Source organism: Mesoplodon bidens (genome assembly GCF_964165515.1).
Source record: "Mesoplodon bidens genome assembly, chromosome: 19".
NCBI lineage: Eukaryota > Metazoa > Chordata > Mammalia > Artiodactyla > Ziphiidae > Mesoplodon > Mesoplodon bidens.
In genome coordinates, this window is record NC_138179.1 from 17932930 (window position 1) to 17950492 (window position 17563).

Here is a 17563-nt window from a genome sequence, read left to right on the forward strand (position 1 = left end):
AGGGGGCGGGGCCCCTCGCAGGCCTCCTAGAGCGCTAAACGGGTGACCTGGGGGCTTAGCTCCGGTTTGCCCTACACCCCATTCAGTTATCTTTCTGGGAACCGAGCCTCGGCTGCAGGAGGGTTCGCCGCACACCTCACTGATTCTCACTCCACGCCCACCTCCCTACGCAGAGGCCAGAGGGTGTTTTGAGAATGTTTTTTAAGACTCAAGATTATTCTCCTCTTTTGAGGAGTACCCCCGCCCACGTCAGAAAGAGAACAGTCCTTCTCTGTACTAATGTCCTTTACTTTGACCCTGCCCTAAAAGCCATTTCAGTTTCATGGTGGTGGGGGGGGTTGTCCATATGACTCACCCACAAACGAGAGCTGGAGAGTTCAAACCCACAGAGTGGATTAGAATGGATTAGGCCTCTGGATGGAGCCACGAACTCCTCCCACCTACCTCTGTGTCTGCCAGATGTGTAAACTCAATGAGGGCAGGACACCCATCCGTCTTGTCCAGAACTCTGTATCCACGTAGGCACTCAATGACTCTTTGGTAAATAAATCTGCTGATCTTGGAGACTGCAAAGTCTGATGGGAATGCATAAACTTTGGGATAGTCTGGACCAGCTCTTTGTGACCTTGAATAAGTTACTTAACCTCTCTGAGTCTCAATTTCTTCATCTCTAAAATAAGGATAGTGATATTCACCTCATATATAAAAGTTTACCATATTGGTTCCTTTACCCTTTCCTAGAGTTTCAGGACTGGAGAAGACTCTGGGTTCTTATAAAATCCTGGAAGGCTCTAGATCGTTCTCCCGCATTAATTATGGCCTGGCTATTGTGCCCTAACTTTTGTTTCCTTCCCTTCTGTTGGCAAAGAAGTAGTTGAAGCCATCACCTTTTCCAACTGTGTGTGAGAAGCTCTATTGTGCCTTTGCTGTGAAGTGGCCAAGTGAGAGGTTTTTTAGGCCAGGAGTACATCAAATTAGCATTTAAGCCCCAACTCTGGTCTCCCCAAGGAAAAAAGAAATCTCAAATCTCAGTAATTATCCTCAGGAAACAGATAGTCTAGTGACAGAGATTTATATGAACAGTATAAACAAGAACAAAAATGTAGCCATACCCAAACTATGGGCAGATGTGCTAGGCTTGTTGGTGTGTTCCAAATTTGGGGTTGGTCAGGGATGATGGGAAAGATTTGGGGGAAGGCAGTATTTAGAAGGCTGTCTGTACTACTCCCAGAATGATTCTTAAACAAATGTAAGAAATGTCCAGAATATGCCACAGCTATGTGTATTACCTGACAGATGTTGACCCGCTCTGAACTCTTAGTTCCCTTCCCCCTTCAGCGCTTGATTTCAAGAGAAATATAATCCTTTCTTGTCCTACAAGTAGGGACAGTGGGGGTAATTGTAGGCAAGTCTGGCCTTTCATAAAGGACTTGTAGTATATATATATATATATATATTTTTTTTTTGTCTGTGCTGCACAGCTTGTGGGATCTTAGTTCCCCCATCAGGGATTGAACCTGGGCCCCAGCAGTAAAAGCGCCGAGTCTTAGCCACTGGACCGCCAGGGAATTCCCAGGGTATCTATAGGTCCTCCTAATCCAAAAATCTGCCCCAACAGCCTGCTTCAGATGCCTGCAGGTCTTTGAGCTGTGACATTATGCTCTGTTTAATGCAAAACCCCTTGGGAAGTAATCTAGGAAGGTCTTAACAGTTTAGAGTGCAGGCTCTATTTACAATAGCCAGGACATGGAAGCAACTTAAGTGTCCACTGACAGATGAATGGATAAAGAAGATGTGGCACATACATACAATGGAATATTACTCAGCCATAAAAAGAAACAAAATTGAGTTATTTGTAGTGAGGAGGATGGACCTAGAGAATGCCATACAGAGTGAAGTAAGTCAGAGAGAGAAAGACAAATACTGTATGCTGACACATATATATGGAATCTAAAAAAAAAAAAATGGTTCTGAAGAACCTAGGGGCAGGACAGGAATAAAGATGCACACGCAGAGAATGGACTTGAGGACACGGGGAGGGGGAAGGGCAAGCTGGGACGAAGTGAGAGAGTGGCATGGACATATATACACTACCAAATGTAAAATAGCTAGTGGGAAGCAGCCGCATAGCACAGGAAGATCAGCTCGGTGCTTTATGACCACCTAGAGGGGTGGGATAGGGAGGGTGGGAGGGAGACGCAAGAGGGAAGACATGTGGGGATATATGTATATGTATAGCTGATTCACTTTGGTATAAAGCAGAAACTAACACCACTGTAAAGCAATTATACTCCAATAAAGATGTTAAAAAAAATAGAGTGCAGAATCGATCCGATCCCCCTTTACCTAACCACTAACCATGAGCACTTCGCAGCAGGGAGGAAACTCTGGGTCCTTCCTCCTCCCCAGACTTTAGAAGCTCTACCACCCTCCAAACCAAAGTGAGGGCCTGGGGAGCAAGGGCAGCATCAGGACACTGGACACAGGGCACTGTCCAAAGAATGGCAAAGACTAGCTCTCCCAGAGCTTACCGTATCTGTAAGATTTAATGTTGGGATTGAGGTAATCCATCCCTCTAATCTTCAGTATTAGTATTTGTCTCCTGGCACGTTCCCCCAAGCCATCAGAAGTGCATGGTTTAAGTGCTGGGAGCAACTAGAACCTCATATACTCCTGCTGGGAGTGTAAATTGGTACAACCACTTTGGAGAGCAACTTGGCAAAATCTAATAATATAGAATATACTCATCAGAAATTCCTTGCCTAAAAATATAAATCCAAAGAAATGAGCACCCGTGTTCACACAAAAACATGTCTAGAATGTTCACAGCAGCACTACCCATAATAGCCCCAAATTGGAAGCTACCCGAATGCCAGTCAATTGTGAGTTGTTCACACAATGGAGAATGAACAATGCACATCCATATACAACATGAAGAAATCTCACAGTCACACCAAGGAGCAAAAGAAACCCAGTCACAAAAACTCCACAGTGAGCCATTCCATCTATAAAAAGTACAAAACCCCACAAAAGTTCTCTATAATGTTAGAAGTCAGGATAGTGGGTACCTTTGAGGTAAGTAGTGACTAGAAGGAAACATGGCAGAGTCTGGGGGTACTTTAGGGTGCTGGTCATGTTTTCTTTTTTTTTTTTTGTGGTACGCGGGCCTCTCACTGTTGTGGCCTCTCCCGTTGCGGAGCACAGGCTCCGGACGTGCAGGCTCAGCGGCCATGGCTCACGGGCCCAGCCGCTCCGTGGCATGTGGGCTCTTCCTGGACCGGGGCACAAACCCGTGTCCCCTGCATCGGCAGGCGGACTCTCAACCACTGTGCCACCAGGGAAGCCCCACGTTTTGTTTCTTGATCTGATGCTGGTTTCATAGGTGCGTTCAATTTGTGAAAATTCTTCAAGCTGTGTAATTATGATATATACCCTTTTGTATTTGTACATCAATTTTTTAAAATTAATTAATTTATTTATATTTGGCTGCATTGGGTCTCTGCTGCTGGGTGTGGGGTTTCTCCAGTTGCGGCAAGCGGGGGCCACCCCCGCCGCCGTGTGCAGGCCTCTCACTGCAGTGCCCCCCCACCCCACCCCACCCCCACTGCGGAGCACGGGCTCCAGGTGCGCGGACCTCAGCAGCTGTGGCACACAGGCCCTAGAGCGCAGGCTCAGCAGTTGTGGTGCCCGGGCCCAGTTGCGCTGCGGCATCCTCCCGGACCAGGGCCCGAACCCCTGTCCCCAACACTGTCGGGCGGATTCCCAACCACTGCGCCACCAGGAAAGTTCCTGTACATCAATTTTAAAGTTTTTTTTTTTTAAGTTCTTTCTAAAGAAGGCTGTGACTGCTTACCTTACAAGGCATTCAGAAGCTTTCACATCCAGGTAGGAACCCAAACATAGGGCTTTACCTAGACAGAAAGAAGACTGGGCTTGTGAGCATGTAGGGAGTGTCCCTGAGGCCTAGATGGATGTACCACTACCCTCAGAGAAGAGAGAAAAGGAGGGTCAGGTTGTTTATCTGGAGCCTGTACTGAAACAGTTTGTCCCTAAAGGACAGTGTTTCTGCCCACAGGCCCTTCTGCAGCTAAGTACAGATGAGCAAATAGCATCCCACCCCTGTTCTCTATAGCAGGGCACTTCCTCCTGGGTTGGAATATCTGCACTGATTGATTGGTGGGTTTATAGCATCTTTTTTCCTGGTTGCCTTTCCAAGGTGTTGGTGCTATCTGTACTGAAGAAACTTTATTCCCCACCCCTCCCTTTCCTATCGTCTACTCTGCAGGTGTCTGAACCCAGACCAGGGCGGCAGAGCCAAGCCATTTACTTGCTCACAGGCCTTTGGTCAATCAGTTAATCAATCAATCAATAACGATGCTGCCCATTTATTGACAGGTGAAGCAAATCATGGAGGAGGCTGTCACCAGGAAGTTTGTGCATGAAGATAGCAGCCACATCCTTACTCTATGTGGTGAGTGAGTGACTGGGGGATAATGGGAGAGGGGGTTAAAAACTGAGGACACTATCTTGGGGCCAGGGAAAGATGAGTCCTCAGGTTTAGTAGTTCTCGAATCTGGCTGCAAGTCAGAATCAACTCAGAAGCTTATGAAATCTCCTTGGGTCCCATCCCAGACCTACTGAATCAGGATCTCCAGGGCCCAGGAATCGACTATATATGTCTAGTTCCCAAGGACAGTAGTGCTCAAATTTTAGCATGCATCAGAGTCACCTGTAGGACTTGTTAAAACGGATTCCTGGGTCCCAACCCTGGAGTTTCTGATTCTAGTCTGTCTGGGGCAGTCCCAGGAATTTGCATTTCTAACAAGTTCACAGATGATGCTGATACTGCTGGTCCAGAGACCACACTTTAAAGGCCATTGTCCTAGGTAGTTGGGTTTGGGAACCACTCCTCTGGTTTATCTTTACATTAACTTTGGGGAAGGGTCTGTGCTTTCGGATGCTTTCTGTGCCATATCTATTTTCTAATTAATCCCACCTGTGTTGCTCCAGCATCCCAACTATCCAGGCACTCGACTGCGTGCAAAACAACATGAATGTAAAGGAGGGATAGCCAAGCCTTCCCACCTTAGAAAGGAGAAAGTCTGTAATAAACCAACGCTTCTGCCTCAGCATGAACACTTTTGCTTTTGTAGGAGCAAGCCTGTCCCAACACACAACTGAATCTTCTTGGATTTCCAGGAATTTGACCTTCCGTTTGCCATCTTTTTTTTTTTTTTTAATTTATTTTTGGCTGTGCCAGGTCTTAGTTGCGGCATGCAGAATCTTTCGTTGCAGCGCGCGGGCTTCTCTCTAGTTGTGGCATGCGGGTTTTCTCTTCTCTAGGTGTGGTGCACAGGCTCCAGGGTGCGTGGGCTCTGTAGTTGGTGGCACGCAGGCTCTAGTTGAGGCGCGTGAGCTCAGTAGTTGTGGCACGTGGGCTTAGTTGCTCCGCGGCATTCGGGATCTTAGTTCCCTGACCAGGGATCGAACCCACGCCCCCTTCTTTGGAAGGAGGATTCTTTACCACTGGGCCACCAGGGAAGTCCCCCATTTGCCACCTTTATGTTGTTTTCCTTGACCTCTGAGATTGGTGTTCATTGAAGGGAGGTTGTGCATTTCTGAGGTGAAGGAGTGAAAGGAGGAGATACGGGAAGGAACACTTTTGACAGTAGCATGGTGAGGCCGATAGAGCTGCCCCTCCCATCAGTCCAGCAGCAAACACTGAAGGTCCCCCAGATTCCAGATACTGTTCTCCAGGTAGGGAAACAGCAGTGGCAAGATGGACAGCGTCTCTGCCCCGGAGGATTACATTCTGTGGGCAGAGAGACAGAAAACAAATGTACACATGAATATATCCTGCAATAACAGGCGTGGCAACAGCTACGGAAAAAAAAATAAAGCAGAGAAATGTGGGAGGGCGACTGGGGAGAGGCAGCCTGTGAGCAGAGCCCGAGTGACAGACTGAGGGTTCAGACAAATCCCCGTGCTCTGCTTGCTTCTCAAGTTGTTTGGACAAGTTTCTTAACTTGTCACCCACAGTTTGCTCCTCTAAAAACAGGGTGGTGATTCCCAACTCAAGGAATTTTTGTGGGTATTGAGATGATACATGTGAAGGTTCCTAGCATTGTAAGAGATGAGAAAAATGTCTGTGTTTCCTCCTCTTTTGGATGTTAAGCCTGAAACTAGGTTTGCAGGGCTTGAGGTCCTACTATCTCCCTTTCAGGTAAGCTTCCCTGGTTCTTTGAGATGATATAACGATTCTCAGGTTTGCAGGAGCAATCTGATCCTACTTTTCTCGGGCAGAAGCCCTGCTGGGGAAAAAGCATGCTAGTCTTGCAATAGGTGCCTTTGACGAGTATTAGAACCCTACTCCCTTCCACCTGTGCTGTGTTCCCCTGACGTCAGCCAATGTCAGTCATTGTCACCAGAAGGGCTCTACTGGTGGCCCAATTAGTCATGGCATGGTGCTAGGCTTCGTCCAGAGCACACACAGCAAACACAGAAAACAGAATAAAATAGCACAAACAGCTTGTGCATGGGTGCCACATGTGGGCGGCCGTAGGTAAATGGGGGAAGAGAGGCAGGGGAAAAAGCTCTTGGCGTCCCACCGTCAAGTCCACTAGGGTGAGAAGAAACCGTCAGCTCTCCTCTGATGAGTCCAGAGGCCCCCAGGAAGCAGTAGGGCTTTCATTTTTGCCTCTTGCCTTGAAGCCCATGGCTCTTTCCAGCAGGCAGGGATATCACCTTCAAAAGGAATGATTCTTCTACTTTCAGCCAATTTCAGTCACGGAACTAGAACAAGGGTCTATGAAATAGACCCAGGTCTCCAGGGTTCTAAGATCAGCCCCAAAGCAAGAGGAGCCCTGTCCTGCCGGATTTCGGGAGGTGCCTTAGGTCAAAGTGCAAACTTAAATGCCCACAGGGTCTAACGAGAAAAGTCCGGGTGTGGGACAGCAGGCAATGGTGGGCACTGGGGTGAACTGGGTGGCACTTGCCATGTTTGAAGGGGGCAGCCACCACTCAGCTTCTGAAGGAATGCTAGCCCTGGCTTGCTATGGCCCTTGTTTTATTTTAAGAGAAGCCAGAAGTCTGGGTTTTTACATGAAATGTCCCAATTTTTAAATGCTGATAACTAATTCCCATTAAAAAAAAAATTGTGTGGGCTAAACAAAAGGCATCTGCAAGCCTCTGCCAGTTTGCTGCCTCTGCCTTGGGCTTAGTGCACAGCCACGGAAGGGAATGCTAGCAGGAGGGGCTCCCAATAGTATAAAGCTGAGTCAAGCCGGGGCATCTGAGACCCACGGGAAAAGGAATCTTTATACTTTGTTGAAAATGGTGTTCAGTGGTGATGGGGATCTCAGTTCGGGCTCCAAATAAGGTTGGTTTAAAGCAGTGATTATCGAGACTTCCCTGGCAGTCCAGTGGTTAGGGCTCCGCACTTCCACTGCAGGGGGCACAGGTTTGATCTCTGGTATGGTAACTAAGATCCCGCATGCCACCCAGTGTGGCCAAAAAAAAAAAAAAAAAAAAAAAGCAGTGATTATCAACCGTTTTTCCTGCCTGCATCACACAGTGGAATCATAATCAGGGATTCCTAGGGGGAGGCAGAGAGAATAGACATGTACTGATGGAAAACTCCACTCTTCTGGCTTTTTGGAGATTCTGAAATGCCAGGCTCCTTCACCCCCTGGAAAAATGTTCAGAAGTGCATTTTTAGTCTGAAGTGGGTCCAGTCTTACCCTGGGTCTTGCACTTGTCCCAGCCACATCCAGAATTCAGCTTTGTTCTTGGGGAAGTGGGAGTGCAGAGAAAGTGCTGAGAGAGAGGGACCAGAGTGAAGGCCGTGGAGACTGGATAAACTGTGCAGTGAGTGACCCCTTTCACTAGAGCTTTGTGGAGGGCCGGGGTCCCGGGCCCCTCTGCCCTGCCTTGGCCTCTCTGTTCATCGCAGAGGATGGCTAGGGGGTGACTGAAGAGGGCAGGGCCTGAGCAAGATGAGCTTCCCTGAGCTTCCTTAGAATACAGACATTTGAACCGGAAACAGAACCTTCCTGGAGAGCCTTAGAAATGGAACTGAAGAATCCCTGGGTCGAGACCTGGCCCTGGGCAAACCCAGGAAAGTTCCTGTCCCTCAAGGGGAGGAGTGAGACTCCCAGGACTGACGAGAAATGTGCGTTTGTTGTGTTTGCTGTGCTTGTTCCTAAACCTGTCTGTCTAGAAGCCAGTCAGGCCCCAGCAGGTAGAAACCTTGTGAGGAGGCCTTGCTGGCAAACCCAGCTGGCAGGGAGGGGTTCTATGTGTGCTGTTCTCCTACCACAGAGCAAGGCTGCGTTGCTGCTCTGAGGCACCCCCTGCCAGCCCCCAGGACCTGTGTGACTGTACCCGCGCACTGGAGAATAGGCCCAAACCCCACTGTTGGGAGAAGGTTCTTGGATATCTTGTCTTCATCTTAAAAAGTCATGTCAAGTTGGGCTTCCCTGGTGGCGCAGTGGTTGAGAGTCCACCTGCCGATGCAGGGGACACGGATTCGTGCCCTGGGCCGGGAAGATCCCACATGCCAGGGAGCGGCTAGGCCCGTGAGCCATGGCCGCTGAGCCTGCACGTCCGGAGCCTGTGCTCCACAACAGGAGAGGCCACAACAGTGAGAGTCCCACGTACCACAAAAGAAAAAAAAAAAAAAGTCATGTCAAGTTTGCGTTTTGCTCCATAATATGGCCTCTGAAACTTTGTGCTGCTGAATGAAATTAATGGTTCCTGTTTTTCTGTGGCTTCCTGAACCCCCGGGTCGTAGGCTGATTATCTCCTGCCACCCCAACCCCCAGAGGGCCAGGTGCTCTTAACTTTTGCTGGTGGGCAACTCAAGGTCAGGGTTAAACAGCCGGTTGTCTTAAGTTTCACCTTTGAACTCTGCATTTGTAATAGCAATATGACTGCTCACAGAGTGCCCAGTTACTCTTCCCATCAAGTGGTCTGGGGTAGTTTAGGCCTTAACCAAGGAGCACTGTGCCTCCCCTCCCCGCTGGCTCAAAGAAGAGCATCTGCCTCCACAGTGTCTCCGTTTGCTCCATTCCAGTTGGGCGCTGAGGTTGGATTTTAACCACTGGTGGGTAGAAGGGCTTTAGGAGGCCCACAGAGAGGTTCCCGGCCTGGCAGAGCAGGTTCTTAGACTTGTAAACATCTCCTTTTTCTGGCCACAGGCACTGGGGGCGGGACCCAGACCAGCCCTGCCCCTCAGTCCTTAGGTTCCCTGCCCTCCCCGCGCTGATCCGTCCACCTGAGGGTTGCTTCAGGCTGAGGATGAGCTGTAATGGGAGACGGGGGTGGAGTCTGTGGAGCTGGGAAAAACACCAGGGCTTTATTAACCTGCTCCCTGTTGCTAAGCAGCTTTCATTAGCCGGGAAGTTCAGCCGCAGCAAGCTCCTCCTAGGAATGGCAAGGAGATGCTAATAAGCTGGGAGAGAAGCAGGTGTGGCGGGAGGGTGCGTCCCACCTGGGGTATTTCAGCACATCCTGAGATTCAGGCACCAGCCAGTTTTTACTCTCTCTTCAGTGAAAGGGATTCCTTCTCTCTTCTTCCTGCCCACACTGAATGAACAGCTCATTCTCAGCATATCTGGCTTCCACTTTCCATGTGGTAATGATCCAGTAGGAAGAAAGGCCCTCTGGGAGACTGGCTCCCCTCGCCCTGTCTTAGGGCATGGCTGAGGGCACGTGGTGATGGTCTATAGCTGAGACTTTGGAGTCCGGCAGACCTGACCTGGGTTCACAGACTGACCATGTCATCAAGTGTGTGACCATGGCCACTTATTCAGCAACTCTGAACCTATGGAATAAGGTTGATGTGAGGATTAAAAGAGTGATACAGGTAAAGCACACAGCATGGAGCCAGGTATGCAGTAGGTGCTCAGTAAATGTTGTCATCACCACCACCAGTGACATTCTACTTTGTTCTTGAAAGTGATCTTTTAACCTTCCCCATAAAGCCTCCTAGAACCTTCTCCAGGATTCCATTTAGGAATCCATGTTTCTGAGAGTTTTGAGCATCTGGACAATCAGAAAAATTTGAACTCTGGGAACCCAATCAAGGAATTTGAAAATATTAAGAAATTATTATTGATTTTTTAGGTGCAGTACAGGTATTAGGTACATGTTGGGGTTTTTTTGCGGTACACAGACCTCTCACTGTTGTGGCCTCTCCCGTTGCGGAGCACAGGCTCTGGACGCGCAGGCTCAGTGGCCATGGCTCACAGGCCCAGCAGCTCCGCGGCATGTGGGATCTTCCCGGAGCAGGGCATGAACACGTGTCCCCTGCATCGGCAGGCGGACTCTCAACCACTGCGCCACCAGGGAAGCCCTAGGTACATGTTTTTAAAAGAGTCATCTTTTAGAGATACACACTAAAATATTTATGGACAAATATATATGGTATGTAAAATTTGCTCCAAAATAATCTAGGGATAAGGGGGAAAGTGGTTGGAGGTGGTATAACTAAAACAAGATTGGTCCTTCCTTGATCATTGCTTATGTTGTGTGATGGGTACTCGGGGGTTCATTATATCATTCTCTTTACTTTTGTATATGATTGGAATTTTCCATAATGAAATGTTTTTTTTAAAAAGGAGGAAGAGGAGGAGGAGAGGATGGGTGGAGGAAGAGATAGAGATAGCAAGTGTATGCAGCCTTTTTTTATAGGATATATTTTTATTTCAAAAAGTATGTATTGAATGCATCCTTAAACCTTAAACAGGATTCTGGACACGTAAGCCTGCAGAACAGACAAATAAGTATGGAAATCTGCCCCACCTTCTGGGTGTTGGAACTGGATGTTGGATACTGGAGGGTGGGGTCTGAAGTCATGTAAATATAGAATATTTTATTATTTTTTTTTTAAGGCCGTGCCACGCGGCATGCGGGATCTTATTCCCCCACTAGGGGTCAAACGCATGCCCCCTGCAGTGGAAGCGTGGAGTCCTAACCACTGGACCACCACGCCGGGGAAGTCCTAGAATACTTTATAGGAGTAGATCAGCATTAAATGCTAGTCACTGAAGTTTCATAATTTAATTTGTCTTGTAGACTGTTGTGTTTAATCCAACACATAGAGATAGTCCCACCCCCGAGCTGGCCCAGCCTCTGTCCCCAAGTCCATGTACAGACATCTGTTAGTGGTGGAGGCTTCACAGCCTAGAACCTGTGCCCAGGGGCAGTGGGGAGAACAGGGAAAGGGAGCAGATGTTGCTGAAGGGTCCCCCCTGATCCTGGACCCCCAGCTGGAGTCAGGAAGGACCCGTTGTTGCTGAGGCTGCTGCCTTCCTTTCCCATCCTTGGTCTTTTAAACCAACGACAGGGTCCGGGTGGGGGACCTGGGTAGTTCTAGAGAGCGGACGCAAAGCCAGCCCTTCACAGGCCCACACCAGACCAGTCATCACCTGGCTGCCAGACAGTAGGATGGTCAGTCATGTGGTGGCTAGTCATGGTGAAATCCAAAAAGAGGAGGAAGAGTAGAAACCCAGGACACTGGGCCCCCACCATGAGGGAGCTTCTACAGGGAAGGCCAAGGTCCTGAGTCCTCAGTGCTGACCATAACCGCTGAGGCGAGCTATGAAGGCTGGTTTAGTAAGAAAAACGAGCGTTTGCAGCTCTCCTGTCCCAACAGAAAAGCTCTGTGTGGTCCCTCTCCCCATAAGTCACTGCCCATGGGAAATCCTTGACCTTGATGGAGCCACAGCCATGCCTGTCTAGAGGGGGGTGGGGAGAGCTCTGGTGACCACAGCACACGTCCTCCCTCCCCTCCCTGTCCTGCCTTCTCGGGCTGCCAAGGGGGCCCTCTATGGAGACAGGCCCGAGGAAGGGCACCAAGAGTCTTTCCCTTGAGATCAAGACCTGGCCCTTCTTCAGGGAGGCAGCTCCAGACGACCTGCCACAACAGTTACCACAACATCTAGCTGCGTGGCACATACACAGCTTTCTTGAGAAATTTTATGTGCAGGGAAGCAGCTAAATGGTTTAACACCTAAATGGGGATGTAGGGCCAAGGGTGGTGGTGTTTTTTTTTTTTTTGGTGGTACGCGGGCCTCTCACTGTTGTGGCCTCTCCCGGACCGGGGCACGAACCCGTATCCCCTGCATCGGCAGGCGGACTCTCAACCACTGCGCCACCAGGGAAGCCCGGTGTGTTTTTTTTTAATTGGAGAAATTACAGAACAGTTATGTACAAATGGAAAGTATCTAATAGGAAAAAATTAAAGATATAGGAAAGAGAAGGGACGTTGCTGGAGTGATGTCCTTGAGAGGTGAAAGGGGCTGAAATCCAGTGCGCAGGTGGGAGGGGTGGCCTTAGAGGGAAGCACAGCCAGAGCACCTGTAGGTACCAGAGGGAGGGCAGGGGACGGATACAGCGCAGGAAGGAAAGGCACTAATGCTCATCCATCACCTTCCATGTTCTGAGCGCTACAAAGAGCCTTGGGCACCTCTGCACGGGCTGTTGCCTTCGGTCACTCAGCCCCCATCGAGGTGGGACCTGTTCCTTTCCCTCCCTGCAGTTGAAGCTCAGAGAGACTTAGTGGTCTGCACAAAGTCAAGAAGCTAGTAAGGAAAGGAACGAGGGTTTGAACCCACATCTGTCTGACTCTAAAGCCTGTGTTGCCCAGGGATGGGTCCCCCTGTGAGGCCTGCCCAGGAGTGGAGCCTGGAGGTGTGGGGCATTGAGGAGGAGTTGGAGGCATAGCTTGGGTCACCCAACAGTGGACTCATGATGTCCAGAGATACTCTGGGAGACAGCGGGTCTCTTGTCGAGCTGGGTGAGGCTGGCACTGGCCTGGTTCCCTGGCAAGCCAGTGTGAGCCCTGCACATGCAGACTCTGCCCTGCATCCCCAGCAGGGCAAGGAAGATGGGTACGTGTGGTATGAACTTCATTTCTCTCACTTGCTTGGTTCCAGAATATCAGGGCAGTGCTTTCTCCTCCCAGTGAAAGTCTGGGTGGGAGAGTTGCTTTCTTGTTTTAAGGCTTTGAACAAGGCTGAGTGCCACCCCCCTCAAAGCTGAAGCAAACCGCCAGCATCACCAGTGCAGGCGGAAGGAAAAATGTACCCTTGTTACCATAGAAATGCTTGTTCCGCGTGGAGGCAGCCGTCATAAATCTCTGATGGAGATAGCTGGCCGGGGAAGTGGGGAGGGGAGAGATGTAGGATGCCTGGCCTCGCCTCTTTGCTCCCCTCACTTCATCCGCTACAAGTGAAATGTTGACTCCCGCCATGGGCAGTTGAGGAAGTTCCTACTTAAAAAAGGCCTCCCATCCTACCCATTCCTTTATCTCCAGGGAGGCTGCTCCTCTCCTGGAAATCTTGGTTTCACCATCCAAGGCTTTTAAAAATTCTGCTCTGAGTAATGTCCCCCAAAACTCCAGGACCAAAACAAGCCACTTGTGGCTAGCTGCTCCACCCAGCGCTTTCCTCACCTGGAAGCTGAACTCACCTGTTGCACAGATGGCAGCTGGCAGAGGTGGGGAGCAGGGCACACTGGACATACGAGCTCCTCCCATTATCAACCCCTCCTGGCTCAGAGCCTTGGGCCCAGCCTTCATGTCAGGCTGTGCTAACTCTGGATGCCGTGTCCCTCTACCTCAGCCAACTGACCGAGTTCTCTGAAGGCCATTCAGTGGGTCCCCCTATTACCAGGCTGGGCTTGTCCAGGCCCCTTGGCTGCTGAACACAGTTTAAATGTGGATATGCGTGTGAGAGCCGGGGGTTGTTTCTGAGGCCCGCTGGGCTGACTGAGGACCCTTCTCAATTGCTGCTGCGTTTCCTGGCAGCCATGGCTTTAGTCCATCCTCGTGGGCTCCTGAGACACCTAAGCTTGTCCCAGCCCACTGAATTGTTTCTCCGGTCCCTACGCAGCTCAGATCACCAGTGGCTACCCTAAGCAGAGCCCAGGTCATCCTGTGGGAGGGGGAACCAAGCTAATCTGCAGACCCTATTTGCTGAGGGAGCTGGTGATGGGGTGGGTGCCCATGGACAGACCCAGCCTTTCTGAGTTTCATGACTTTCAATTCACCTCCAGGTTGGAGAGAATCTCTAGCATCCTTTCATGATGGAATTATTGTTATTATTTTGAATCGGTAACCTGGCTTAAATATCAAAACTTTACAAAAGGTACACAGTAAAAAGTCTCACTCCTTTCCCTGCCCCCATTCACCCACTTCCCCTCCACCTACCAGTTTCCACACCAGTAATACTACCATTCTTCCTTCTTATGCATCCTTCCAGAGTTTTTTGTCCTGATTTTTTTTTTTATTCTATTCTTTGTTTACCCCACCCTTTTTTTTTTTTTTTTTTTTGCGGTACGCGGGCCTCTCATTGTTGTGGCCTCTCCCGCTGTGGAGCACAGGCTCCGGACGCGCAGGCTCAGCGGCCATAGCTCACGGGCCCAGCCGCTCCGCGGCATGTGGGATCTTCCCGGACCAGGGCACGAACCCGTGTCCCCTGCATCGGCAGGCAGACTCCCAACCACTGCGCCACCAGGGAAGCCCAACCCCACCCTTTTTGTAATCAAAAGCTATCACGCAGTCAAACTGCTCTGCATCTTGCTTTTGGAGACCGTCCTGTTATTAGCTCCTGGAGCTCATTCTCATTCTTTTTCAGAGTTGCATAATATGATACTGTATGAATGTGCCGCATTTACTTAATCTGTCCTCTATTGATGGACAAGGGGATAGTTTCCAGTCTTCTGCTGTTATAACTAAGTAAGCTTGATTCTATCTGTAAGCTAGATTCTCACAAGAGGGGTTACTAGGTCAGAGGTTATTTGCAATGTTAATAGATAGTGCCACATTGCCACCGTAGGGGGTCTTACCAATCAGCCCACCCTCCAGCAAGGTCTGAGAACATTCAGTGACTTCCCAAGTCCCTTCCCTCTCTATCTACTGATGTCTCCTCTGTTCTAAATTGGACTCCTTGGAATGGTTAAATCAGTAAGTAAGGAGTTTGTGGGAGGGGCCCAGAAGATTCCATTAGCACTCGTGGTCTCCAATCCATGTAGCATTTGTTGAGCCCCGTATCTTAATAGACTTTAGGGGCATGTCAGAGACTGGTGAGGGACAGTCCCAGGGCTTGTCTGGGCTGTAGTTCACTGCTTTTCCTTGGGAAGATGGTGCCAGACCTTGTCAGGGTGGGATGTCCACAGCCAGGTGCTAAAGTTAAAACTGTTTCCACTCCTGCCCACTCCGAGTTGCAGTTCCCCGAGCCTTGCTGTCAGTTGGATAGGATGACAGAGTAGAAAGGGTACCCTGGGCTCAGCCGGTACTGTAGCTCCAAAGGCCACTGGAAGACCAAGGTGGGGAGTGAGAGGTTCATGCTTGTTGAGTCATGTCTGTTTCTCTGTTTCAATTCATTCACCCAGACCTTCCCATCCCAACCAGTGACCAAAAACAATGTTGATTTTTATCAATTAGTACGTGTTTTTCTTATGTGAAGTGATCCAAATGATGTCAGGGCTGTCTCTCCCCTCTTCCAGGGCAACCAGAGTGGCTGCAGGTGGTGCTGGGAACCCTGAGACAGGGGCTCCTGAAACCTTCACGTCACGGCTGGGGACCAGGGCCCAGACAGCTCAGTTAGAAGGGGGATGATTTCGGCTGACTTGGTGCTTTGGCTGTGATGGGCGTCTCCTTCAGGGGCCTCTGTGTGACCTTCTCCTGGAGAAGCGTGCTTGTTGGTCTGTGAGAGGGCCTCCTGGGGAGCACAGACAGCTGGAGAGTTGGGCATTATTGCTGATAGCTCTACAACTGCAGTTCTGAGTGTGGTGTTCTCTGTAGGTGGGCAGAGGCCAGGGGGATCTTTGTACTTGCATGTCTGTAAGTGTTGCTCAGTAGAAGTGTCTGCAGTTCCTCTCAACCCAAAAGTCTTAGAGCAGGGTTTTAAAACTTTCTGGGGTCAGATACCCCTCTTAGGAACTAAAAGCCAAGGATCCTTTATCCAGAATAAAAACACTCACCTAAGCATGCAGAAGCAGACCAGTGAGTCTGTGTGCAGTTTTAGGGGATCTCGAAGGTCCAGAAGCCTATCAACAAACCCTCTTAGGAGAGTAATTATCAATTATATATTATCAGTGTTATTATATTATTATTTTTCCTACACACTGCACACAGTGACGTGCTCCTTCCCTGTGGGGGACAGCCCTGTGGGAATGGGGAAGGACTAGTATAGTTTGAACAACTACTGGCCGAGGAGCCCATGGAACCAGCTTAGGAATACCTGGCATAGAGGGTCGTTTACTTTGCTTGGAACATAGAGAGTTGAGAGAGATTTTTCCCTCTGCAGACGTTGCCTGGTACCTTGCCTGGGTTTCACAGAAGGAACTTAGGGGCCATGGGGTGAGTGGGGGCACTGGGTGTGTTGTTTGGGCTTCTCTCAATATTCCCTACTTGCAGTAATTGCTGAGGAATGCCTCCCCCCACCCCAGAGAACCCTGAGGCTGCCTGTGCTCACAGCCTGCCTGGCAGGCTGGGTGAGGCCAAGCTGCTGCCTGCATCCCCAGGCTCCCCAGCCTGGCTACACGGGCAGTCGCCTGGGGAAGGTAGGAAAGCTAATGACTCATTATCCCGGCAATTAGTCACGTCACCAAGGCACATGATTCTCTGCAGGACTGGTGCCACCTGCTGCTGCTCTGGCCTTGTTCAGTGCTGCTTTTCTCCCACTCTGATCGGGGAGTGCCACCCCAGGAAATAGTCACCCCCTTCTTCCAGCTGTGGACTTGTAGCTGCAGCAGCCCCAGGACCAAGAGACTATGACAAAAAGGTCACTCACCTGTGTACCCCAGGGCCACGCAGGACCTCCAGGGACCAAGGGGACAGCCATGGAGGGGAATATGTGGAGGACACTTAAGCAAAGATTCCCCCACATGTTCCATACACACATGATACCTGTGGATACATCTGTCTGTGTACGTATGTGCTCATCGATATATGAACATGCCATGAAGGAAAGGCTGCAACTTGTGAAATAAAGTCCTCCGAGGCCTGAGCTCCCAGGAGAGGGAGGGCGTCCTGTCTTGTTTCCCCTTCCCTGGGATGCTCTCAATGAACTGGCCAGCTTCCACATTGGCCCCAGGGACTCTCTCTAACTTCTTGACCTCAGTACAAGAGAGAGCCAAACAAAACTCTTTTATAGGACATCAGTGACTGTCTGTTAGTAACAATGAAGGCAGAAAACAGGCGAGAGCCTCTGTTTTCAGTGATTATTTCCTAAGTCCAGGTTTCATGTTCTTTTTTTTTTTTTTTTTTTTTTTTGGCTGCACTGTGTGGCATGTGGGATCTTAGTTCCCCGACCAACGATCGAACCTATGCCCCCTGCAGTGGAAGCACAGAATCTTAACCACTGGACCACCAGGGAAGTCCCCAGGTTTCATATTCTAACAACACTAGTCACAGTAAGCTTGATGGGGCCTTAGTTCCCCTGTTCCTAAGAGAATGACACCTCCACCCACCTCTGGGGCAGCCTGTGATTCTCTCTCTAGTGTGTCCTCGCCTCTCTCTGCCAGTGAGAGGACTTGCAAAAACCCAGCCCTTACA

General features: G+C 49.8%; 1 protein-coding gene across 4 annotated transcripts in view; it reads left to right on the plus strand.

Annotated features, from left to right (window-relative positions):
- SGSM2 (small G protein signaling modulator 2) overlaps positions 1 to 17563 on the plus strand; it is a 37760-nt gene that overhangs the window by 631 nt on the left and 19566 nt on the right. For all 4 annotated transcript variants that reach the window (XM_081220422.1, XM_081220424.1, XM_081220423.1 and 1 more), the window contains exon 2: positions 4396 to 4471. In XM_081220422.1, coding sequence (XP_081076548.1) covers positions 4396 to 4471 — 76 coding nt within the window. The remainder of the gene's footprint in view (positions 1 to 4395; positions 4472 to 17563) is intronic.